At 38.3% G+C, this 27500-nt stretch overlaps 1 protein-coding gene across 1 annotated transcript in view; it reads right to left on the reverse strand.

Annotated features, from left to right (window-relative positions):
* EXO1 (exonuclease 1) overlaps positions 1-27500 on the reverse strand; it is a gene marked incomplete in the record, with an annotated part of 597212 nt that overhangs the window by 559316 nt on the left and 10396 nt on the right. The window contains 2 exon segments of the mRNA XM_044058406.1: positions 10410-10529; positions 11736-11916. Coding sequence (XP_043914341.1) covers positions 10410-10529; positions 11736-11896 — 281 coding nt within the window.

Here is a 27500-nt window from a genome sequence, read left to right on the forward strand (position 1 = left end):
CCCCATAAAAAGGCACAGAGGACACAAGTAATTCCCAAGGGTGTGTAGATTTATTGAGCACTTTTGTTCCGTAGTGGTTTAGAACTTCTTCAGAATGAAACATACAAGAAAACTAAAGGACTATAAAGACAAAGCGTGTAATAAAAATATTCATGACATACAGGTTTCATTAGGTACGAACAAAACCAGTGGAGAAACTAATGAACCAATGAAAGTCAAGCATACCCGTAACTATGGTAATAGTAGCAAATAGAAATGCAAGGATTAGCATATTACACTTGCCAACGTAAAGCATTTTTTAAGTTGAGAAAATCATTGATACCAGGAGCAGTCTCCGCTCCTAATAGGAGCTGCCAGCGTAATTCATTGACTTCCAACAAACTGTTATCATCACCAAGAAAAAGGCTGTAACTGTTCTAGTACACAAAACTGGAATTTTATAAAGTTTGTGCATAATACACTAGGTTTCCCTAATCCACTGCGAATATCCTGATTTCTTATGGCTGCACAGTGCACTTTTATTCCATCAGATAGTTTACGGTTAGTTTTTCCAATGTAAAAAGCCGAGCATAACTGACGCTGCAACATACACAACGATTTGGCTAGGACAATCATAATGTCTGGCATATTTGACTGTGAAATTGCAATACTGATAATGAAAAGACGAACCTGTTAAAATGTATTGACAAACTACACAAGAATTACAGGTGAACATACCAGGTGAATCTTGTAAAACAAAAAAGTGTCGTACAACAACTTAGGTTTGTCTCTGTTTTCAAACATGGACTGTACCTTTCTAGTTTTTTATAAAAAAAGAGAATGTAGGACCATTCCCAACAGTGCAGTGCAATTCCCTATTACTGCTAACAATGTTCCAGTTCTATTTAATGTATCCCTCACACCACTCATGTCTCGAGAGAACGGAATCAGGAAGCTACAGCACCTGTCTGTGGAGCCTGTGTTACGCACAGGGTTAGGGGTGAACCCAGCTTTTAAAATAGGTGGATAACATGAGAGTCTGGCAGAAACTACTTAATTCGCTATGCAGTTGACGAAGTTGGTGGGATAATGTCTTTGAATACTGGCCCCCTGCTGTTTAAATTGTTTGTTGTGAAAAGGAGCTGAGGCCAAGTTAAAACAGTTACTCTGCTAGAGTAAGGAGGATTGAAAATATTGTTTAACTCCTTATATTACTTCTCCCCCCTTTTTCATCATAAGTGCTGCAGATGAGCCAAAGAGAATCTTATCCACAGGAGAGTTTAAGATCTAAAAACCTTACTTCCTCAGGATGGTTTTGAGATCTAAGCCAAGCAAGTCTTCTCAAAAGTGAGCCAGAGACAGCCACTCTGAAGGAACAGTCAGAAGAATCATAAGTACACTTTAGAATATGCTTTGCTACCCGAGAAATAGCTGCCACCCAAGGCATTCACTGAATTTTTAACCTCAGTGGAAGGAAGGTTAGCTTATCTTCATAGACTTATACTAGGCCAGCCACTGAAACCTTTATAAGCATAACCATGCATCTGACATGTCACATAACCATGCATCTGACATGTCACACACACTTTATTTTGAGCCTCAGAAGTTATTTTAGGGAGTAGACGTAAGCCAGGGTATGATTTAAAGACCGCCTCTGTCCATTAGAAACATGCTAGACCTAGGGTGAATTTTCAATTTCCCATTCAGTGGTCTAGGAAACACTTGGCTGTATATTCTCAGACAAGCAAAAACGAGGCCCTTACAAGCCTAGCCAACAATTTAGTCCATGTTCCTACAAGTCAGTACCCGATACCCCTGTCTCAACAAGGACACAGGTGAAATCCCAGGGGTGTATTTTCTGTTCCCCATCTAGTTATACACATTGCGCTTAAAAAATGTTTAATGAGGTACTCTGCTTGACGTGGAGAGGGAGTCTATTCCACAGAAGGGGAGACTTTGGGACACAAATCTGACCAACCAAGTTCTACTGATGTCATAGACCGGGCTGAGGTCATGCGTGCAGGTTACTCAAGTGGACTTGCGGTTATGCAGCAGTTCTAGCAAGGTGGGGTCTGAGATTGCTTTGTATGCCACACAGAGGTCACCTCAGAGGAGTCTGTATGAGACTGAGTGGAGTGACAGAGCTTTTAGCCCATCAGTGTAAGGTAGATTTCTGAGGCCCTGGATTTGCCTGGCGAGGAACCTCTGTGGTCTCTCCAGCTGCTGCATGTGCTTTGTCAGGTGCATGCCAAAAGGGACGTTTTACTCAACAATGGGTCTTATAAGGGAAGAATACAGGGATGTTATGACCTCTTTGTCCCTGGATGAGATACCCCTCCTAATAAGGTGGGCCATGTAGAAAGCTTTCCATACAACGGAGGAAATATGGTGGTCAAAAGTTAGTCTGCGATCAACCTGGGTGCCCAAGTCCTCTCACAGATGATTGCGTGCTTAGGACCTTGTTATTAATGTCATAATTTGTGGGGACATCACTCTCCCCAAAGGGGATGATGCATGCATTATTTGGCATTCAGTTTGAGACCATGTTTCTGACACCAGTTATTTGTTTCGGTGAGAACTCTCTCAATGCAATAATAAAGCAATTTTTTTTTCAATGCTTAAATAGTTCAAGCCAGCCAATCAGAACAATTATAAAATTAACTCTTTTAATACTTAAAAACTCAAGGTAAAATTCTTAATACAAGAAGGTTTCATTTTGAATATAGGTTTAATACTATTCATTTTACTGAGGCCCGGTGGCACATCAGCTCTAAAGAATTTGATCCACTTGTATTCAACAGCTTCAGTTTTAATTACAACATCCCCTCCTCTTTTATTTAGATACACTCTTTGTAACACCCTAAATTTAAACATAAGATTACTACCATTATCTAAAATATGCTTACAGAAAGCAATATGCATTTCAGAGAGATGAGAGGCCATCTTTTCTTTTAACTTACAATTTGTCTTGCCTATATAAAAACCAGGTACAGCTCACACAATTCACAATAGACAAGGTTTTCAGTAGTGCAAGTAGCAAAAGCACTAAACATAAATTTATTCTTAGAGACAGGGTGTTCAAATTCTGCATCAGTTTTTATGTACTTGTAACAGGGTGTTCAAATTCTGCATCAGTTTTTATGTACTTGTAATAAGCATAATTATAACATGGAACAGTATTTTTCTTTGAAACTTGAACTCTCTGTTGCTTATGGTGTAGATCTTTATAGCATGAGAGTTTAACAGTTTTCTCCTTTTTATATACAAATTGTGGGTTCTCTCCTATAACCTTTTTTATTTCACCGTCAGACTGCAAAATAACCCAGTTCCTCTCTACAATATCTTTATCTGCCGTGTATGTGTATTGTGTTTCAACACATAACCAAGGCTACAAGTCTTCTTATTCATCCTTTCATTTAAAGTAGCATTATTTCGAAGGCAAGGGCAAGTTGTCCTCTCACATTCCAAATGTACATTCTCATCAACTAGGGATGTACTATACCCCCCGGGAGAGAAGATCTTTAACCATACATTCAACTTCAATTTTATAACCATAGCCAGTTGTATCAATTCTACTTGCACTTAGTAACGGACTCTTTATAAACACTAGATATATTGTGGACATATCTAGTTGTTTGAACATTTTTCCTATGTATAGTAGTGTGCAACACACAATCATTCTTAAATAACTTAAACTATTCATACAAGGAAGTAAATTTCCTTGATGTTAAGTCAAATCAGAGAAAGTTGATAGTGTCATGTAATTCCCTAACAAACATCTTAAGGGTATCAGTATCCCCGACCAGAGGAAGATGACATCATCCACAAAACGATTTATTATTCCTAAAAAACAATCTTTGAATTTAGATCATAGATACAATTCCTCCCATCTAGCTAGTACAAGGTTACCATAACTGTTTGCCACTGGGTCACTACTCCTAAAAATTGATGACAAATTACATCATTAAACATAAAAACGTTATTCTGTAAAACCAATTCCAACAGTAAACAAATCAAAATAACTTTATTCGAGTATAACTATGCCTAATTATAAGCTCTCTTACGTAACGTACCCCAATATTATTAGGGATTACAGTGAACAGCAACTTAATATCCATTGCCACCAAAAGGGCATTACATGAATTATGAATTAGTCTGCAAATACAATCCTAGAGCAGTTAAAAAAAAATCATGCGTGTCCTTAATATAGCTATTACTACATTTTAATAATGGTTTCAACTGTTAAATCAAGATATTTAGAAATAGCTGTAGTAACCCATTGTCCTCGAGACTATCGCTCTCATAGGAGGGCAATTTTTGGAACGCTATAAATGACTGGACACACCGGATGTTCAATATACAAGTAATTATACAATTCCAGAGTTATCATTAGTTGCATCAACTGATCATACAAGAGAGACTTCACTCTATAAATCATACTATTAACATCCACATTATTAACAACCTTAAATGTATGTGTATCCATCAAAAATTGGTTCATCAGATCATAATATTTCAGTAGTCATTATTACTGCTTTGCCCCCTTTATCAGATGGCTTAATTACCATGTCACTCCTTCTACATAGATTAAATAATGCCCTCCTTTCCTCATCTTCTAAATTATATTTATCACATTTACCTTTAAAAAACAATTTGCAAAAAATCATTCTCACACATCTTATGAAAAGCTGTAACAGTGGGTGAGCTATTAGATATGAACGTACCACTTCATTTGAAGTCAGAATTTAATTCAGAGATGCAATTCTTAATCAGTTTCAGATCTAAAATTTCTAGTAAATAAAACATAGTTCAGTAAGGCAACCATTTAGCGTCACATCAATAGAACGGATAAACGACAATGCTTTGTCTAAAAGTTTAAGTTCAGCTGTATTAAAGCAAACTTTTGATAAATTAAGTACAGTTTAACCAGTCATTTCCTCTTCCTCCATGTTACCGGTCCTACTTTTGGAGATGTTCCAAGTCCCTTCTGCAGTGGTAAAATTTTCTGAACCAATTTTCATTTGCGGCTCCTTCCCCTGCTCTTGGATCGTGTTGGTTGTTGCATTTGTATGGGCAGCTTCAATTGTATTTCTGTAGTTTCTAAAAATACATTGCTACTAGAATAAGTAACTTCTGCATTATTTTGTATACTCCTATTGTCCCCGGGATCCAGACTTATTAGAAGTCGAGTCTGTTCTCTTCAGATCAGCAGTACTTACAGCTTGGGACACAGCAGTATCAGTGGCAGGAGTCTAATACACCAACTGCTTCACCTATGTGCGTTAATGCATAAATCAACACCACGGCCTTCTACCATATTAACCCTAATAGTAGAAGTGGCAAAACTACTAGAATTCACTGTATCAGAAGTAGACAACGTTCGTTTGTTAGAGGGATTATGTGATGGTTTCTCAGCCCCGGGCCAAGAGAAAACACACTCATGCTTCAAATCATTAACATCCTTGATAATCTCTATTAAACAATGTAAAATAGATGTATTTTCAAAAGTCCTTTGGATTCCTACTTTACTGTGAGGCTCATTCAGCTGCTTACCCCAATTTTTTGTTGGGTTTAAATACTACAAAAAAACAGAAGATGCTAGTAACACGGAAATCTAGCCAATTCTGCTAGCCCCAGCTCTCTTTACCAATCAGCTTGTGCCAGACAAGATCCAGGCAGCCATGCTATTCTCACTAGCAAAGATATGCCCCTACCAACACAAGATGTCTGCCAGAAACACAGAAGCCAAACGCAAGATAGCTGCCAGAAACACAGAAGCCAAACACAAGATGGCTGCCAGAAACACAGAAAGCAAAAACAAGCAGCTCTGGATGCAGCAAACCTGTATCCAGACTATGCTACTTAATTTAAGGGTTAAGAACACAGTAACACTCACAAAAAAGCACAGATTAACCACTTACAAAAACAGAACTCATAGTATAAAAAAATACAGTTAAACAGCAATGAAATGCAGTAAAACAGTAATGACTTGCAATAAATAGCAATGAAATGCAATTAAACAGCTTGACAATTTAAAATCCTGAAGTACTAGAAGCATACATTTTTCTTCCCAACTTATCACTTTCTTTATCCTTATCAGAAGTAGTGGGACTGAACATAGTAAACCATTTGGAAGCAGCAGATTTAGACAGAGATATGATCACTGGGTCTGCCTCGGGATTAAAAAATAGGTACTTATGGGACTGGGTTACATTACATAGTCTATCACACTTTAGAGCAGCCAAAGGCTGTCTGTGTGGTAAACTGGAAGTGGTAAGAAAACCATCCGCTAAAGCAGGAAACCCAGGAGGGACAGAAGAAGTTTTAGGCATGTGTAATTGTACTAAAGTCATAGTACATTTCTGGATCTTAGAGGCTTCACTCTGCTCCCATTACAAGACATTCATGTTAAATAAGGATTTCTGAAAAAGGTGATTTCTTCATTACAGATTTCTGAAGGATTGATTTCTTCAGAATCTGAAGACTCAGATTGAGAAGAATCCTCAGAAACACGCTCCTCTTACTGCATGGCTTCACTTTGGCTGAGGATGTATTTTCCCTTTCGGCTCAAGGATTCACTGGAAGATGGACAAATAGACATCAATTCCTTAGTAAAAGCCAATACATTAGCTCTATCCCAGTGATAAGACAGATTTTAACAAATTTTCTCACTAAGCACTGTGATCCCCATTCCGACCAGTTAGGTATACTGGTATCAACTTCTACATACCCCTCCGGGCCAAATGAAGAACCTTCACTTGCCCCTTCCCCAGTAAGCTACAAATGTGGTTCTCCCTGACATGCACTGGCTTTTCTGCAGCTACAGAAGATGTGGCTATCCCCTGGTCTTTGGTGCCAATTGCTGCTACACCAACAGGACCAGGGAAAAAAGATGCATGGTCTGAGGGACAAATATCTGCCACAGCAGAGACACCTGCAGCAACTGAGGCAACAAAGAAACCAGAATTGCCTTGCAAGACTCTCTTTTAAAGTTTCTTTTTTTTGTGTGTGTGTTTTCTAGGAAAGATAATACAGAGGAGAATGATTGTTTCTCCACTGGGTGAGCAAAGGAAAATGAAGTGAAAATGGGGAGTGTAAACTTACTAGGACCTCTAGGCTAAAAGAGCAATTAATAAGGAGCCCAAAGGTAGGTATTACACTGACAGTACCTCACAAGCATAACATACTTTCCCTAACACACTAAACAATACTTTAAGAAGTACTGCAACTGTGAACATCAGCATTTTCTCACATGCAACTTGACATTCAGAACCATTAGATTAATACCAGACAGGAGACCCAGTGTTCTGGAAAACACCCATGCAGAAAGGGAAGGTTATTTCATGGCAAAATGGAAGAAAGCCACTCACTATTAAATTTGATCTTCTCCCAAGTCAGGAAAATACTTTCCTGAAGTGTCCAATAAGGCTCCCACATCTACTTTTACCTTGTTAGTGTTTATACCTAGGAAATCTGTGAGAAGGAATAAGGGCGATAAGTCAGATTTCAGCAAGTTAAGTTAGTATTTGCAAGTGACTGGAATGTAGCGGTGAAAAAGTATGCAAATATACATCTTAAGACACCCAGTGGTCACTAATAAAAGTTATCTGAGGGTGGAACAGTAATACAATTCCATTAATAAAATAACAGGAAATTACACTTGTAAGCAACTTAGATGCAAACAAATGAAAAAAAGAACTGGAGTACATTCTGCAGAAATAAATAGCTACAATGGGCTCTAATCAAGGAGTATAACTCCAACATAGCAAGCTGGGTTTAGAACAAGTACATATGCCCCAAAGGTTTTTAAATTAAGAGTCTGAATATCTGACATGGGAGCTGGTTTTAAGGGCTAAATAATTTTAAAAAAGGGAGTTTAAGAAACAGGACTCTTGCTTTGAATTTAGAAACTGTTCTTAAAATTTTCTCCGTTTTAGTGTTGTTTGTACAAGATAATTTGTTTCATGTGAGCTATGTATGGGGATTGCAGTAAGAGATCAATAAAGCTGTCATTGTCAAAAAAGTGGAGAATCTGAAAACAGACTTGCTACCAGTTCTTTTAAAAGGCATTCAACACAGAGCCTGAATGAGAAAGTTGCCTAGATACAAGTATATGTGAATGCCAAGATTTTCTGATGTTGTAATGGCAAAAATTAGACATCAGGGAAGCATTCTAGGAACTGCAGCTAGACTAAGGAGGACCACAAAAAAAATGAGAAAAGCTCTTGAAATCACTTGCAAAGTGTGAAATCTGTGAGGTCTATAAATGGATATGTCAATAAGTATCTTCCAAATCTAAATTCGTCAACCAGGCTTTTTGAGAAAGTAAAGAATTTGGATTGTTACCATCTTGCATTTTAGAATTTACTCTGGAGCAAGGAGCATGGAATAAAATATGCCTTTACACAAAGTGCACCCTTTCAATGGCCCTCTGTGCGACTTCTTATCCAGGATTTAAGTGTCTAAAAGGACCACATGGAAGATTTTACATAAATAGCCTACATACCTCCTTCCAAAGATGGACAAAGGAAATTTCATACCAGTTCTGTTTGAATAAGCCCACTCTCTTTCCCCTGTTCCTGAGCATTTTACTTTAGGAGTGCAATCTAAAAATCTAAGTGTCCCCTTTTTCCAGGGTTGGAGGTTAAAATAATCAAAAGTAATTTACAGGAACTTTGTTTACTATCAGCAAAAAGAAAAGACCACAAGACTTCAAGACTTCCATCTTTAAATTTTCATCCTTGAGACAAGCTTCTCAAAGCATGGCTAGCATATCCCTGACATACATGGCCTTAATCTAAGCAAATGTCATCTAAACTTAATATAATCTATGTCAGTATTTTATTGTAAAAAAATAATTTCATTTGATCAGGTATAAGTAAAGTTATAGTTACAAGTATATATATATATATATATATATATATATATATATATATATATATATATATATATATATATATATATATATATATATATACACATACACACACATACACACATATACATATACACACACACACAAAAGTATAAGTATGTTAAAGACTCTTAAGAACTCCCATTCTTTTCTATTATAAAGCTGACATCAAAGAATGCACTTCCTGGCCAAACAGGTATTGAAAGAAATGGTTTATTCAGAAAAATGTCAAGATAAGGTTGAAACCTTTCATCGGGACAGTCTACAAATCATTGCCATATATGCTGCCAATGAGGGGAAAAAAAAAAAAAACATGTTGAAAGAGCATTTTAGCACATGAAAAAATCTAAGTTGTACGATTTTCCAAATTCTGTGGCAAAGAGGGATAAAGCCTCAATTTTGACCCAAAATCAGTCAGTTGCTTGTGTGTTGGATAAGCCTAGCAGTGCGAGTAGCTGGACCAGTTCACAAATACTTGGAGGAGACAGTGACCATCAACAAGAGGAGGCTTACAAGCAAAGTGCAGCCATTATTAGACACACTGGCTCGTTTGTACCAAGCTAGTGATGGATGCCCTCATTAGTACCTGGGTGGAAATAAACACATACAAGGGTAGGACAATGTAGGCCCTCACAGAAATGCAAATGCCCATGTTAGATACCAGCAACAGGGTAAGTGCCTAAACAGAAATATCCTCACAGCCAACATCAGCAGATGCAGGCAATAGTGTAAAACATCATGGCTGTGTGAGTTACTGCCTCTGTCATGCTGGGGACTCTCCAATGCAGGAGAATGAATGTGATTAAGACTGGTCGTGGGGAGGGGATCACACTGAATGTTGGCAAGCATGGAGGAAAAAAATTGCACAGAGAAGAAATTTTATTAGCTGCACCAATTTAATTTATACGGAATGAACCATCACTGTGAGAGCTCTTACATCCAGCTAAACTACTGGTAATTCAAGAAAACAGCACCGCAGTTTAATATCTCATCTATAAATTGCAAAAGCTTTTACTACGATCTCTCAAGGCTAAACTGCTTCTCTGTAAAAATGCACTGCATCATTAGCTAACGAACACAACTGCTCACATCCAGAACGGAGAGCAACTTAAATCACCTAAAAAGCAGCATTTTTATGTACGGGTTTGGAAAACCCCTGCTCACCCCTCTACACAGCTCCCTTACTTATATATGTTTTTTGGTTTCTCTCTCTATTTCTTCATTTTTGGTAATAAAAAGTTTAGTCATTACAGTGCAAAAAGAAGAAAAGCTAAACCAAGGGAGGGGGGGCTGCACTCCTGAATGTGCCATCCTTCAGATAGGATACTGAACAGAGGTCCTATCTGTCTGAGTTAGTGGAAGCTCAGGTGAACTTAAAAGATTCCATGGCACTTATTACAAACAGTAGTGGAGTTTCTCCTAGTCATTACGACCACCACCTTAGGTCTCTACTGAAAATAAATCACATTTCTAGATGGACTAAGGGAGTCAACATATCACAAATAATTATACTTACTCTCTCCGAGATTTTTCCACTTCATTTTTGGAAGGCAAGGTACATCCATCAAAAACTAATACTGGCTTGACTCCATACGATAAAAGCATGTCAACAAATTTCATGCAGTAGGCGACATACCTGGGAATAAGGAAAGGTATGCATAATTTATGGAGTAAAGTCACATGATATTACAATTGTTTTCAATAGCAATACAATGTGTATAGCAGCAGTAACAGCATTGCTTTTAACTGCTGAACCCACTTCAAAGGCCCCAATACAACCCAGAATTATTCAGTTCAGCATACAGAAATTATATACAAATATGTAATTATGTAACCAAAATAAGACCACCTGCTTTCCTTCCACCACATCAAGTGTCATCCCGAACAGAAGGCACATTTAAAAGAATTACCTTACCCAAAGGCCTAGTTTGTCTGGGTTGAGAGCATCTCATAGTCCCTGTGTATTTCCTCTAGGGGTAAGAGCTGGAATGCAGCCCCAGTTTATTATACTGCAAGGCTGGGGAAGGGAATAAATATTTTCTTTTAGTGTCTGCCTACATATTCATCTCTACTACTTGTACACCCGAGGTGGTTTCAGCTGTGTAGTTCCACATGTTGCCACCCCCATATATGCCCTAATTTTACCTGGTTTGTCTAGACAGAAGCATTGACAATATAAAAACTAGCAAGCTGGACTTCTCAGGCCCTCACCCATTCCTTAAAAGGCAAGATTACCATTAGCTATTAATTCCCCATCTAGCCCCTATAGTACCCAAACTACTAATGAAATCACACTGCTAGAATCACAGCCAAGAATATTCTTTTTGCTCCACTGGGTTGGCAAAACGCCACTTGGAAACCATTAGGAAAGTAACAAGGAAAATACTGAAGCTGCAAAATTAACAGCCAGTTCTCACAAAAGCCAATATTCAGTACATTAATTTGTCAGACTGTAAACTACCAAACTTCCAAAAGAAAGAGCCCAACCCATGGATGATCTTTTATAACCTTAATAAAAAGATGCTATGCCAGCAAAGAAACTGTAAATACAGATTTTTACACCACAGTAATAAGACAGGTCTAAGAAATTCCAGAAAGCTAACCAAGCAACTACATTTGAAAACTTACAGGTAATAAAGACTGATGAATGCAGCAATCCAGCCTCTTCTGGATGACTGCATGAATTAGAGTGTTATATATGCACTTTTTAATTCTAGCTGAATTTTCAGTCAAACGTTAGCGTCACTGCAGAAGAAGCTATCCACCAACTACAGAGCACACATTTTTTTTTTAGAATACAGAAAACTTTGTTTTTCTAAAACTAAAAATCAACCACACTTACTGGTCTGTTGGTTCTCCTTTGGCAAGTTTATCAGCACAAGCAAAAGCTCCCTTGTGAAGCCAGCAATACGTGTCCACAGCTACAGTTTGCCCCTTGTACTTCTTCACATTGACTGGTTCTGCTGCATCTTTGATGAACTGAAGAAGACCTTGTATTCCCATTATATTTTAGTTACCTGGAACTAAAAAGACAAACTATCATGGAAAAAAAAACTCATTTTTACTTTATTTCTTTGTTTAAATTTTGGAGTCTATGAGATCACACTAGATATAAGAGGAGACTCAAAAAAGTAGCATCTAAAATGACTAGGGAAGATTTTGCCAAGGGCATTGTCTTAATCCTCTTAACACTGTGGGATCTTTCACATCCACCCAAACTTAGACAGAATCTTGTAATGTCTCATTTAAAAGGACGACACATCAGGAGCATAAATCCACCCCTCCACTCATACTCCACTGCAGCGTCAATAATGGAACATGTGATGTGGGGATAGAAGCCACAGCTTTCCAGTCTTTAAGATCAAATGTGCTCCCTGTTGAACCATTGAAACATTACACATCTAATCCAAATGGTCATGCATCACACCTGCTGTTCATTGTACTGTGTCTGCATGTTTTAAGAGCTTACTAAAACTGCAGTGCTTACAACAGCGTAGAGATTGCTTCACGCATCTAAAATGTGCCCATTTTCCACATACTATTTCTATCCATAAAATGATTTTGTTGCTTTAATCTAATGCAATTCTGAATTATTCCACAAAGTTTCATTCCACAAAGTTTCATTTCTCAAGCTCCAGTGGCAGGCTAGATCATTCAACCATCAACCTTTCAATTCAGGGATACTTCATCATACTATTCAAGCTTCCCCATTTCAAGATACGACTCATTCTTGACAAATAAGGGATTAGAGCAGACGTGTCCAACCTGCGGCCCCCAACCTCTAATTGTAACATCGATGTACGCATCCCCCAAAACACTTTTTTGTGTTTTTCACGCCCGTGGCCTATAACTGTGCACATGCGCCAAAACACCCTTCTAGTTTTGATTTTTTTTTTGTGCCAAAGAAGGATCTGCATGTTCCTGCCGTTATTTCGTGACAAAGAATCAGTGTGTGTGTGTGTGTGTGTGTGTGTGTGTGTGTGTGTGTGTGTGTGTGTGTGTGTGTGTGTGTGTGTGTGCTCACTGAGGACTCCTGTATGGATTTGCCGCCATTGCCTTTGAAAGGGACAACACGTACCTGTGTTAATAGGCAAGTACGGAGTGAGTGAGTACATGCATGAAAGCAGAATGTTTGTGTGTGTGAAAGTAGAAGAAGAGTGTGTGTGTGTTTATGACAGAGTTAGACACATGCACAAAGAGGCTAATGATGATCAATCTACTGAACAGAAATAAGTTAGCTCACAAATATATCGCACATTAAAAGTACACTTTCATTAAATTGCAGCTTTCCTGACAGAGTGTTGTATTGAATATGAAATCATACCTCTCAACTGCATAGATTTTCGCTTCATCTTCCAGTTTGTCTCTTTTGCTTAGGAAATAAATTATTCATCCAAGGTAATGCAGTTCCAGGGAGTAAGAATGAGACAGCAGCCTAGGGTTAATGGGTCAGTAGTGGATTGACTTTGTGGGACAGTAGCATATAAAGTTGAATTGTTTTTTCTGACGAACAAAAGCAGCCAGTACTGTTTTCTCACTGGTGGGTTCTTAGCAGTGGCAGATTAGACAATAAGTACAGCTTTGGTTGATCAATACTGGCAAATCACTTGGGCACAATATCATTTTTTAAATGTTGTGGGTTTTAGTGTGTATTTATGTGTTGGGAGGGCTGCAATAGTAGAGGATTATTAAAGACAGACTTACGGACTGTGGAGAATATGTTTCTTTGTTTCAAAACCTGATAATTGGGTACTAGGCATGCCAAAAGTAGATTTTAAGACATAGCTTCTTGCCATTTGCAGTGGATTGATATTTATATTTAATGGACAATGCTAGCAGTACGAGTGTGGTCCTGTAGGGATCTGGAGGATGCCAAGTCTACCACTGCATGTCTTGTAAAGTGACCTGGAAATGGATATTGGGATGCTACTGAAAAATACAGTAAGTGGGCTTAGAAATATAGTTTAAAATTAAACGAAGTGCACTTGCAATTTGCAGGCCATAATTTAATTTCAGGTAGTCCAGATCCTGGTAGATTGTACACCATTAGACTTAATTAGGGAGAGCTGTCATTCTGGGGAAATAAGCTGCCCTAGTTTCAGTGAAAGCTCTGTGGTTGTTTGCAGGATGTGGATGCAATGTGTGTGTTTTTTTTGTTTTTTTTTTTAAAGCATTTGTCATTTCAAAACATGGTTTTCTTTGCTGCAAAAGAAGGCAGGATTGAATGAACCACAGAATGCTTAACTGACAATGATGGGATAGAATGATTATAACGGATGTATGTTTGCAGCTACAGTTGTTTCAATGGTCTCTGTGATGCAGCTACAGTTGTTTCAATGGTCTCTGTGATGCATAACTATTTTTGGGCCTGTGTCCCACTTTATTTTTCTCTTTCTCCAGATTTCTTGCTCTAAGATTGAGAGGTATGGTTCCATACTAAATCAGAAGGTTGTATTTAACCTTGGAAGACTTTTCAGCATAATCACAAGAAACAGAGCTTTTTTAATATCTCTGCTTATTTCCAATATAAACTGCCATGTAACCTTGCAAATAACCTTAAGTTACTTTAATTCTTTTGGAATTGACAGGCATGCTTCACTGGTTCAGACCTAAGCATACAGTGCTAATGTGGCAGCTCAGTAAATATTCAGTCTGTGAATAATTTCTGAACAAATTAAAATGTCTGAATGTCAAATGGCTTTAGATTGGAGGGAAGTTGTATGTTTATTCCAGTATGTAGTATGATCTTGAGAGTTTATGGATTTCTTATTGATTTACTTTTTGCAGAGCAGTTGTTTGCTAATTTATTGATGGTCCTTTTGGTGGTGGGAAATTGGATGGATGAGTCCATCTCTAGAACGATTTTTTTTTCTCCCAGATATTTTGAATTCCAGACAATTTCATTCAGTGAATGTGTGCCTATTTTAGAAGTAGGGGCTCTTTTTGTGAGTGTTTGAAAGAGAGAGATTTAATATTTATACTGAATATATTTTTGCAAATGGAATTAGATATATTAGATCTTTGCCATCCAGCTAGGAAAGTTTAGTGTGTGGATTTTCCATTCGGTTTAATGAAGGCTATGCTACTTACTCAAGGAGTACATTTATGGCTCTCCATCCGTTGTCGTGTTGCTGAACTACATTGTTTTGATAATGAGAGGAGCTTTTTACAGAAGTTGAAGTTTTTGTGTCAAGAACCTGTCCATACAGAGTGGCTTGTTTATATTGCAGTGAAGGCTGTGGTCTTTGTAGTGAGCGTTTTAAGTATAACCAGTATTTCTGAAGTGGAGAAGTCTTACGGCAGGATGTTTCTTAACCTGAAAAGCAAGCCAGTGATGAAATTTATAGGGGCCAGTGAGAGACAGAGGAAAGCAAGAAGCTTTTTAGTCTGTTTGGATAACTAAGTGAACTTAGTCCTTTGACCTTTTTTGTGAGAAATGGTTGTAGTCTTTCTTTTGGCAAGGTGTTTTTTGGCAAGGTGTTTTGCCGAGACGCATGCCAAAAGGGGCTTTGTACTCAGTAATAGCTCTTATAAAGGAAGAATACAGTGATGTTATGACCTCCTTGTCCCTGGATGAGATACCATTACTAATGAGGTGGGCCATGTAAAAAGCCTTCCATACAAACTGTGACATGGTGGTCAAAAGTCAAGTTTCTATCAACCTGGGTGCCCAAGCACCTCACAACTGACTGTGTGCTTACAACATTGTTATTAATGTGATAATTTGTGGGGACATCGCTCTCCCCAAAGGGGATGATGATACATTTTTGGCATTTAGCTTGAGGCCATGTTTCTGGCATCAGTCATTTGTTTGGATGAGACCCTCTTGTAACTTATTGAGAATTGTTTTATTAAGTCAGTAATGTGAATTCCTTACTTTATTGCAAATCTGTTGGCTTATTTTTGTGGATTATAGTACTGTAGGACTGCTAATGTTGACATTTTACGTAGCTGGAGTGGTTTTCCAGTGAGAAATGCTAGTGTTGTAGTAAAGATCTATTTGTAAATAAATAATATATATTAACTAAGGGGTCTCCTTCAGTAGACAGACAGCCCACTTAACTGACAAGGAAAATATCGACACCCGAAGACCAACAGCACAGAATGCTGAAATGCCAGAATAGCGACATGGCATTTCACCAAGTTCCCCGCATGCAGCAGTTGCCTAGTGGAGTCCAGGAAGTCTTGCTGGTAAGTTTAAACAATGAGATTGTGATACAGTGAGGATCGGGAAATATGCCCTTTCCTCACTGTAGTAGTACGATCTCGGAGTTGGTATATATAAGTAGGGGAGTTGTGGGGGATGCAGCCCCCCACAGGAGTACAGTAGGGTATATTGTATTTTTTGTAAGTATTTGTTTTGTATAGGTTTCATTTTTTTATGTAGGTATTGGTTAGGTTAATGGGATGTGCGAGTTACGTGGGTAATGACATTATAGGATGTTGCGGTGTAGTGGGATGTGTGTGATTTGCAGGTATATTCTTGTTTATGTTTTAGCTGTGATAGTTTAGTAGAGTGTAATTTTGTGTAGTAGTGTGTAAGAATGCTTGGTGTGGTTTACGTTGATGTTTGTGTGTGTGTTGTGAGTCGGTGTTGGGTAATGTGGACTGTCGGTATTGTGTGGTGTCAGTGTTTTGGCTGTCGGGTTTGTGGTGGGTCGGTATAGTGTAGGGGATCCTAACCAAGATGTTAGCGTTAACTGTTAGATTAGAGAATTAGAATTTTAAGGTAAATATTAGGCATTTATTCATTGTTCGAATGCACCTACAGTACAGCCAGGTCGTCGACTTTGGTCGTCCGCGGCAGCGAGAGTGTTAAGTATAGGATATATTTTATATGCGGCCCCAAGACAATTTCTGTTCACTCAATGCGGCCCCAGCAAGCCAAAAGGTTGGACATCCCTGGATTAGAGGAAAACAAGAGCATTACCCGTAAATAATTTCAGAGTTCTTCGATCAGTTATGTATTATCCCTTCTTTCACAACTGCTATAGGGTATCCATAATGGCATGTCTGATTCTCTTCTGTGACATTTAATGCAGAATGCCCAACACCTTTGCTGCCCTCAAAGCAGATTACAAAGTATATTCTTAGAGAAAAAGTTTGCAAGTTTGGGCACAGTTTGCCATGTAAGTGCAAGTTAATCTAGACATAACAGACCCTTTCATGTTCTGCTGGATAATGCCACATTATGCATATTATTACTCCAAAACAGATTTAGTGTTTGATGAAATTCAGTCATCCTACATCTAATAATCTTCCTCTACACTCCTGCAATACCAAAATGATTGCCCATGAATATCTGACTCAGCTGCTGCATATTTACATTGCTTCTGTAATTTACCTAGGCCTTTACTTATTTCTTAAGAAATATTACCTGAAGATAGGAGCATCATATCTTCCCCAAGTACCCATCAACAGCATTTGAGAGATACCAAATAAAAAGTAGCCTTTTTATCAATGTAATGTATGGAAACATTTGCAAGGCCAGTAGCCTGCATTCGAAAACATAACCATAATAGAAGTATTAAAGAACGGGATAACTACAAGCGAGACCCTAATCTTCAGAAGAGGTTAGACAGCAACACAAATACTGTATGTGCAAATCACAGCAAGAAATTGTCACCAATAAATGCTGGTTTGCAGGACTGTGGCAATGTTGCATCATGTAGTGCTGGAGTAGGAGGTAATTTGAAAACACACACACAAACAATATCCATCTTCTCATTCATACTCTGATATGCGATATGAAAAGGGAATGAGCAGCTGCACAAAAGGTCTGCTGATAACTATTTACACATATTCCAGTGAAAAAACAGTGAACTATATATTTCACTCATTCCCATTTTCTTAACAATTAAATCAAACAGTCATTTGTACAGAAGAGGAAAAGGGCTCACAAGAAGCCCTAACAAGCTGTATTCTACTTTTCACTACTGGCTGAAATGCTGTGTAGCTATCAATAATTGCTTCTTTACTTATGCATAAGCATATGGATCCAGGTTAAATCATGTTAATTATCTTAGTAGGACTTCTGACAGCAGATGTTAAAGTAATGTAATTGTCCTCCCAACACAATTAACCCATTACGCCATAATCTTACATGATGCTGTCTTTTTAATATAATATAGAAGTTACTATCAATATATTAAAAGGTTAGGGTGTGGAAAAAGAGAAAGTTTGCCTCAAATGCACTACAATGGAACTATTATCCACTTTTATTCCAAAGCTGTATAGCAGTATGTTGTACAAAGGTAGTTTGTCTGCATTTACAGTTTAAGATGAAACATCTTGCAGCAGTAAGGCACGGACAGTACGCACACATTACACAATTATATTTTAAGCATGTAGAATAAAGTGAAACATATGTTGCTTACCTGGTTATTACTACATATAATTAACAGGTGGTAATATTGGATTCTAATCCCTCCACCACCACAAAAAATATATACAAAGTGTAATGGCTTCAAATCCATACCAATGACACCAAATATATGATATGAGCAGGGATATGGTCTCCCAATCCACACTACTGTAAGCCGTATATGCAAGAGATGATTGCATTGCTGCCTTGTGAAATAACAAATCTTCCCCAACCATGTAAGGTTTACAATGTACAGCTGGATATCAGAATAATCCCACCCCTGTAAGATTTCCGCCTCCTTAGATTGAGCCCAATGCTCTCCAATGCAGGCTTACCAAAAGTAACTGAAACTTGTCAAAATTATTTTGCGCACAAATGCACACAATGTCTAGAAAGGGAGGAATAACTATACTGCCAGCACCCTCTTCCACACTTTATAACACACTGCTGTCAAACAAACTACTTTAGCAAACCAAGAACACACATTACCATTTACCCTGAAAATAAAACAATCTTTAAAAATACTTGAATAATAGCAACAAACTTGTGCAATGACACTTTTGAAGGGTGAATACCCAAAGGTAGCCTTATACCCATAAACAAAAATAAATACATTAAAAATCACCAGAAACAAGCATGTAAAACTCAATAAAATTCTTTACTTGAAATAAGATGAGGCATTTCACTGAAATGCAAATATTCATGCACAGGTAAGTTAAAAATCTAACATACTAGTGACAGACAGCAAACACTATCAGCTAGCTACACTTAAACTAGTTTTACTTGAAGATATACTGTACCCCAATGGTCTCTCACCAACATGGTCAAATATAACATTTGCAGAGTCCTTACATGCAATAGAACATACCAGAGCTCTGTCCACTTCTGCATGTTCCAGTATAAAATCCAGCAACCATCTTTCTAGCAGGCAAAGCGTGCAAAGACTTGAATTATAAGAATCCCAAACAGGATTTTTACTTGCTTCAGTTCGAATTTTAGAAGATGCAGCTTTCTTTTCACAGTAACATACTTCAGCAGAGGAGAAAGGTCCCAACAAACTATTGTCCAAACTACTGTCCAAATAAGATATCACCAAATGACTCTCTGCAACATTTGCTAAGGAGCAATAAATTTTAAGCACCGCAGAAGTTGGCATAGTCAAGAAACAGAGACAGTTTTCTTTTCAACCTGCAGTTTATTTTCAGTAGCAATGTACAATTTTCTTCTTTAAAAGACTTTCATGAAATGTTATAAATATTGAACATTTACTAAAAACTGTAATAGAACTTTTTACTTTTATCTTTTGAAAGGTTATTTACATTTTCTCTTAAAATAATACAGCTTTTTTCTGTATTTCTCTTCTAAAGGAACAGTAACATTTTCCAAGCCTGTTACAGTTTTTCTACACTTCACCTCCCTTATTAAACTCGTGCATTTTGTTGAGAAACTCTCAAAAATGAAGCTTAGGGGGTAAAAGAATCTATCCTGCAAGTCCATTACCTGGTTAGCTGCTAGAAAAGCAATTTGTAAACGTTTCCCTGGAGAGGTGGAGATATGCTCTAGAGAGAAGAGGAATGAAGGTCAGCAGGACTAAGAATATGTGTGTGTGAATGAGAGGGAGGATAGAGGAATGGTGAGAATGCAAGGAGTAGAGTTGGTGAAGCTGGATGAGTTTAAATACTTGGGATCAACAGTTCAGAGTAATGGTGAGTGTGGAAGAGAGGTGAAGAAGAGAGTACAGGCAGGATGGAGTGGGTGGAGAAGAGTGTCTGGAGTGATTTGTGACAGATGAGTACCAGTAAGAGTGAAAGGGAAGGTCTACAAGAGGGTAGTGAGACCAGCTATGTTATATGGGTTGGAGACATTGAGAAAAAGGCAGGAGTCAGAGCTTGACATGGCCAAGTTGAAGATATTAAGATTTGCACTGGGTGTGATGAGGATGGACAGGATTAGGAATAAGTATATTAGAGGGTCAGCCTAGGTTGGAAGGTTTGGAGACAAAGCCAGAGAGGCAAGATTACGTTGGTTTGGACATGTGCTGAGGAGGGATGCAGAGTAAATTGGGAAAAAGATTCTAAGGATGAAGCTGCCAGGTAACAGGAAAAGAGGAAGGCCTAAGATAAGGTATATTAATGCAAAGGAGAAAGCCAAACTAATCAATACAAAAAAGCAGCTCCAAAAACATTTGAAGAGAAATACAGGCAAAAGGCACCTGGATATAAGAAAAGTACAGTTGTGTACACTTACCATAAATGTAGATGTTAGGGTATATTCACTGTTGCAGTCATTACATTTGGGTAATCCTGCTGGCAGGGTGCCCTCTGTCGGCCTGAATTCCAAAGTCTTTGGTCCTGCGTCGGCTGCTGTCACCCCTTCCCTGATGTCAGGTCATCAGGGGTATAAAAAGAAGCAGCCAACGCCATTTTCTTCAGTCTTTCTTGCCGCGCGGTGCCCGAAGCAGTTTGTAAGTGCCGGTCTGCAGACTCCTGAGATTTTCGTGTTAGAGTTTCAGACCCGAAGTCTTCAATAAAGCTAAGTACCCCGTTGGGGAAACTTTTTTTATGAGGTATTTGCTTTCCACAAGAAGTACAACTAACTTTCTGACATCGGTCTGGAGCAAGAAAAAAAAGTTTCCCCAACGGGGTACTTAGCTTTATTGAAGACTTCGGGTCTGAAACTCGAACACGAAAATCTCAGGAGTCGGCCGACCGGCACTTACAAACTGCTTTGGGCACCGCGCGGCAAGAAAGACTGAAGAAAATGGCGTCAGCTGCTTCTTTTATACCCCTGACGACCTGACGTTAGGGAAGGGGCGACAGCAGCCGATGCAGGACCCAAGACTTTGGAATTCAGGCTGAGGGCAACCTGCCAGCAGGATTACTCAAATGTAATGACTACAACAGTGAAACACGAAGAACATCAAAACCTCACCAAAAAAATAAATAAATAAACACACGGTAAGAGGGTCTAGAAAAGAGGGATTGAGGCAGAGGTTAAACAAAGAAACTAAAGTTACTGATTATCTGCAAGATGAAGGATTTAATGTGGAGGATCCAGCACAGGCAATGTTGCTGCATGATGGAGCAATAGGACAACAGATTAACAAGCATCAAGTGAAGCAGGAGGTATCTGAAGATTTGCTGTGTGGTGATGCGCTGAAGCCTTCTGTAGAAGACAGGTATACAGCAAGGGAAGGAACAAGAAACAGTAGCAACTTTGATGCAGGTAGGGTTGTGACGTGATAAACCAATGGGTTCTCATATAAAGAATCAGCAGATGAAGCATGGTGTATCTGAAGAGGATGTGTCATAGGATGATGTTCTGGATCTATCTGTAGAACTTTCACAAGAAAGAGAGCAAAGAAGATGCTCTCAGTCCAGAAGAAAATTATCTAAGGGAGGACCTGTCTGATTTATATCGATGGATATACATCAAGATAGATCACAAAAATCAAACAAGACCCAAAGTGTTAGAAGATTGGTAAAACAGATGAACACAGTAATCAGGATGATTAAATGGAAACCAAAAGACATAGCAAAAATAAATAGGAAATATTAATGCACAGCTAAACTAATAATGGATGAAGTGCTACCACAAAAGCATAAGAGTAACATAAGAAATGAAAGGATCAAGTAAAATGACACCATGGAAGCAAACGGAGAAAATTATAAGGCAAATAAGTATAATTGTTAGAAGCATATAGAAAAAAAAAGTGAACAAATCATCAAAAACATGGTAAAAGCAACACACAGTATTAAAACAGACAATTTATCAAACACTATTGCTAATAATAAAGTAAAATATCAACACCAGCAGAAAAACTTAGAAGGTAAACGGATAAAAAGGGAAAGTTCAAAATAAGAAATTCATTGATAACCCAAAGCTTTTATATAGAACTGGGAAGCAAAAGGAAAAAAAAAAAAAGACACACCAACTATAAAACACTACCAACAATACAGGGAACTCCCAAATTTAACCAAAAAAACACAAACGCTGTAAAAACGAACTACTACCACTCACCCCAAGATACTGTACCCAAGAACCCTAAAACATTTTGGAATGCTGTCAACAAAATTCTCCACCTAGGAAATCCTTCAACTCCCAACCCCTACCCCAATAATACACTCCTTGAAAGTGCTTCAACTTCCAATTCATACTTCATAGATACCATCAGCAAACTTATGCAAACTGTCACCCAACCAGCCCCATACAGTCTACCACCCCCAACTGCAAAACAGTCCTTTCTCACTAAAACCCATTTCAACCAGCTACATCAAAAAAACAAACCAAAGGTTCCCCTTCAGATGACAGCCTGCCACCTCTCTTCCGAAAACCTGCTGCTGACTCCATAGCATATCTCGTCTCCATCCCTATAAACCTTTCAATTAGTGAATCTACTGGTACTACCCTCTGGAAAAAGTTCCACACTATACCAATCCACAACGGTGGAAATTCTGTTGAGCTCTCTAATTATCAGCCTATTGCCATACTCTCTCCCCTCTCCAAAATTCTTTAGCACTGTGTTTATAAACTAATCTCAGCTTATCTTACTCGTGAAAATGTAAATTACCCCTACTCAATATGGCTTCCGCCCCCATCACAGCACCACTACTGCACTTATTTCCTTAACTAACTCCCATCTCCCTAGCCAGAGACAATGATAAACTAATGTCCTGCATCTTTTTAGATCTCTCCAAAGACTTTGACATTGCATCTCACCCCATCCTCCTCTACAAACTCTCTCAACTCATCCTCTCCTCAGCAACTATCTCCTGGTTCAATAGCTACCTCAGACAGACTGCAAAATGTAAAATGGCTCTCTGCTTTCCTTTTCTACCATTCAAAATGGGCGTCCCTCAAGGCTGTATTTTAAGCCCCCTCCTTTTTAACATTTTTACTAACTTCACACATCCTGTCCTGTCTTCCCTCATATAGTATACAGATGACTCCACTATCATTTCCTTCGCCGACAGTCCCACTGACCTACTAACCCTTACACAAACATCTTCCAACCTCACTGAAACATGGCTTACTAACAACCAACTCGTACTAAATCCTAAAAAGAAAACTTCTTTTACTCCCAAAATCCCTTTACCATCTTATATCCTCATTCACGATCTCTTCCCTCAACAACATTATGATCACAGCTGAATCACACAAACTGCTTGGAGTAATAGTGGATGATCAACTAAAATTTGACCTTTATGTACTTAACTGTACCAAGAAAACCCACCAAAAGCTTGGCTTGCTCTACAGAAACAAAAGGTTCCTCACAACCAACTCCAGGATCTCATAGCCCAAGCTTACTGTTAGGAAAATGCATAATAGTAATGTGCATGCTTAGTACATTAAAGGCTTAAAAGGGTTAATACATTTATTCTGTTCATACTGCATGAATATGCACAGCTATTAGAAACTTAATAAAAGATACTTTATTCTACTTATGCAATGAAAATATGTGCAGCTACCGGAAACTTAAAAGACATTCTATTTCTGCTTATGCCATGAGAAAATGTGCAGCTGTTAGAAGTCTTGATAAAGAAAACAATAGAGGTTTGAAAGCTTAAACCAGTCAGCACTACTTCTACCAAAGCTAGAAATGTACCTTGAATCTAGACAAAATGTATTGCATGTATTAGAACTGTACAATAGAAGAATTGAAGAGACAAGGTGGGCTAAAATAAGCCAAAGGCCAGGTTGTTTTTCTCAAATGTTTTTGCAAGCCAGCAATAATCTGACCATGTCAGCAATAAGCCTGGTAACATTTTCTGTGTAACACAGAAAGCTGTGTCCAACTACGTCAGCAGTAGATTAGTAACATTTTCTATGTGACATAAAGAGAACTGTACAAGAATAACATACTGACCACCAGAAAGTCAGACAAACCTTGTACCTACATGCTTTGTCTCCTTACTGCAAGTAATAAAGGGTGCCTTACTTAAACCTAACGTGTATTTATCTTTGAATATTTTCCTTTTGCACTTAACTTCTCCCAAACCACTTTTACAGCTCTCAAATTTTAACCAATTTACAGGCTTAACTACGTGCCAAACATGAAAACACCTACAACAAAGTTGCTAGATTTGCAGACAATCTACCCTTAAGATCACACCACTGTCACACTCTCCAGACACTCAGCTGGCTAGAGTTTCCTAACCAACTCATTTACCCAACTTCTCATTATCCATACTATCTTGAATAAGCCCTCCTCTTGCCCTAGTATTTCCTCACTTGTCTCTCGGTACAAGCCCGCTCAAGCCCTCAGAAGCTCTGACCAATGTCTCTTACAAATTCACAAACCTAAAAAAATCTATTGAACAGAATCTCTACAGCTACTTCCTTGCTCTTGCATGGAACAAGCTCCGCATGAACCTTAAAAACATTTCCTACATCCACAAATTCAAGAAAACTTTCAAAAAAAGATACCTTAATAGCACATGGATTTGCCTCTGTAACCATCCCACATGAAACCACCTCTATTACTATCCTCTGTATCCCTCCCTTCCCTACCACCATAACTCACTTAACTGCTCTGTATTGTACAATTACACAGTGAAAAATAACCCAATGTGTTATGTAAATTTATTCAAATGTTTTATTGTATTTCTTTGCTATGTTTTTTCTTCAATGTTATAACGCCTCTTACTATATTGTACTGTGGAACTTTATATACATTTGTTTAACTGTTTTATTGTAAAGTTTTCACTGTATTCATTTTCAGTTTTATAAATGTTCTTGCTTACTTGTACTGTGGAGCTTTCACTGAAAAAGGGCCTTTGCTCAGATGGACTATCCCGGTTAACAAATGTTAAATAAATTATATATTATATAATATTATATATAACACACTTGGAATAACGGCAAACTCAAACACAGACTCAATGTGTCTTCAGAATGATGTAAAATGCATACTCTTCTAAATATATAGTTAATGAATGTAAAATATTTACATAAAATACAAAGCCTCCAAATAAGCCTTTTAACATAGAACAAAATTATTAAACACACCTTGTTTATTCTAATATTGTACATACAGTAGATTGTGTCATGTATATATGTCACAGTACTGTAAAAAGGGGGAGTATCATGTAGAATACATACATATTAATGAGCTGGATGGAGCTGTGTCAAGAATTGTAAATAGTTCCAGTGAAATTAGAGACTCAAGGGATCCAATACCTGCTGCAGGAATATTGATTCTTCAGTGTTAAAGAAAAAAAGTTTATTCAATCCCCACTTACACAACACCTTACTGTCCTTCTTAAAAAGGTATGTGAAAATGATCTTAGGAGCATGTATAAATCCAAAGCCTCATCTAAATGGTTTAACCTTAGTCTTCCTGAAAGAACTGCGTTATTTGATCTCCCCAGTGACAAAGACTTGAGAATATGAAGGCAGATAGGGGAACAGGAGTGGTCCTCATACAGCAAAAAGGACTCATCATCTTCTTTCGGCTGTTCCTGTTAGGGGTCGCCACAGCGGATCTTCTGTTTCCATTTCTTCCTGCCCTCTGCATCATGCTTTCACACCAACTGCCTGCACGTCTTCTCTCACCACATCCATAAACCTTATCCTAGACCTTCCTCTTTTCCTTTTAGCTGGCAGCTCCATCATAGCATCATTTTCCCAATATACCCAGCATCCCTCCTCAGCACATGTCCAAACCAACACAATCTTGCCTCTCTTGCTTTGTCTCCAAACTGTCCAACCTGAGCTGACCCTCTAATATACTGATTCCTAATCCTGTCCATCCTAGTCACAGCCAGTGCAAATCTTAACATCTTTAACTCTGCCACATCCAGCTCTGACTCCTGCCTTTTTGTCAATGCCACCGTCTCCAACCCATATAACATAGCTGGTCTCACTACCCTCTTGTAGACCTTCCCTTTCACTCTTACTGGTACCAGTCTGTCACAAATCACTCCCGATACTCTTCTCCATCCATTCCACCCTGCCTGTACTCTCTTCTTCAGAGTAATGGTGAGTGTGGAAGAGAGGTGAACTGTTGATCTCAAGTACTTACACTCATCCACCTTTACCAACTCTACTCCCTGCATCCTCACCATACATCTACCTTCCCTCACATTTACACATATCTATTCCATTTTAGCCCTGCTAAGCTTCATTCCTCTCCTCTCTAAAGCATATCTCCACCTCTCCAGGGTCTCCTCAACCTGGTCCCTACTCTCACTACATATCACAATGTCATCTGCAAACATCATAGTCCACGGGGCCTCCTGTCTGATCTCATCTGTCAACCTGTCCATTACCACTGCAAATAGGAAAGGGCTCAGAGCTGATCCTTCACGTAATCCCACCTCCACCTTAAACGTATCTGTCACTCCCACCGCAGTCCTCATCAATGTCACACTACCCTCGTACATACATATGGCAAAAGGACTACGTTTCTAAAATACAAGCCACTTTGAATGATTATGTTTTGTACGAGATAGTTTCTTTAGACACTGTACAGCCAAGAATTTGTATTTGTCAATGCAGACAACACACTGACATCCTTATTGAAGAATTTAAGCATCACCAAAGATGAGTTTTCCTTTATGAATACCCTCAACCCTGCCTTAGGCAAACTTTTTGGAATCCCCAAGTTACACAAATCTACAGCTGACCCCCCCTTTTAGAGACTTATTATATCCAACAAAAAGACAAAGACAAAGAATTTCTGAATATGTGGATTTCATACTAAACCTAGTTGCACAAGCCACCCCATTTTACACAAGGGATTCTTGGGATTTTTTAAAAATGTTCTTTCTCATACCAATATCACCCAAACTAGATGCATAGTAGTTACCCTTGATTGGGGTAGCTTTGTACACAAGTATCACACACACACAAGGAGTATGGACTACATAAAACATTTTCTATATAAATAAGTGAAATTTCCTAAGAAAAATATAGACCCCATTTACCAGCTTATGTCTTTAGTGTTAAAAAAGATTTTTTTTTTTACTTCAATAAAGTTCTATACGGACAGATTAGGTCCAAGATGGCCCCAGCCTTCGCTAATCTGGTGTTAGCAGAATGGCAATTGGATACTCTTGTACATCTACCTGGTTTCCACCTTACACAATGTTATCATAGATATTTTTTTCATTTGGAATGGGTCGGAACAGCAGCTTGATTCTTTTATTCAATCCCTGTGATAGCATGTTTCCTTCAGTTTGTCTTAGCAGGGAAGGGTTCAAAAGTCTCCTTCTTGGACACGTCTAGTTCCATTGATATTAC

Source organism: Protopterus annectens, chromosome 1.part2 (assembly GCF_019279795.1).
Source record: "Protopterus annectens isolate FY-2018-M chromosome 1.part2, PAN1.0, whole genome shotgun sequence".
Classification (NCBI taxonomy): Eukaryota; Metazoa; Chordata; order Ceratodontiformes; family Protopteridae; genus Protopterus; species Protopterus annectens.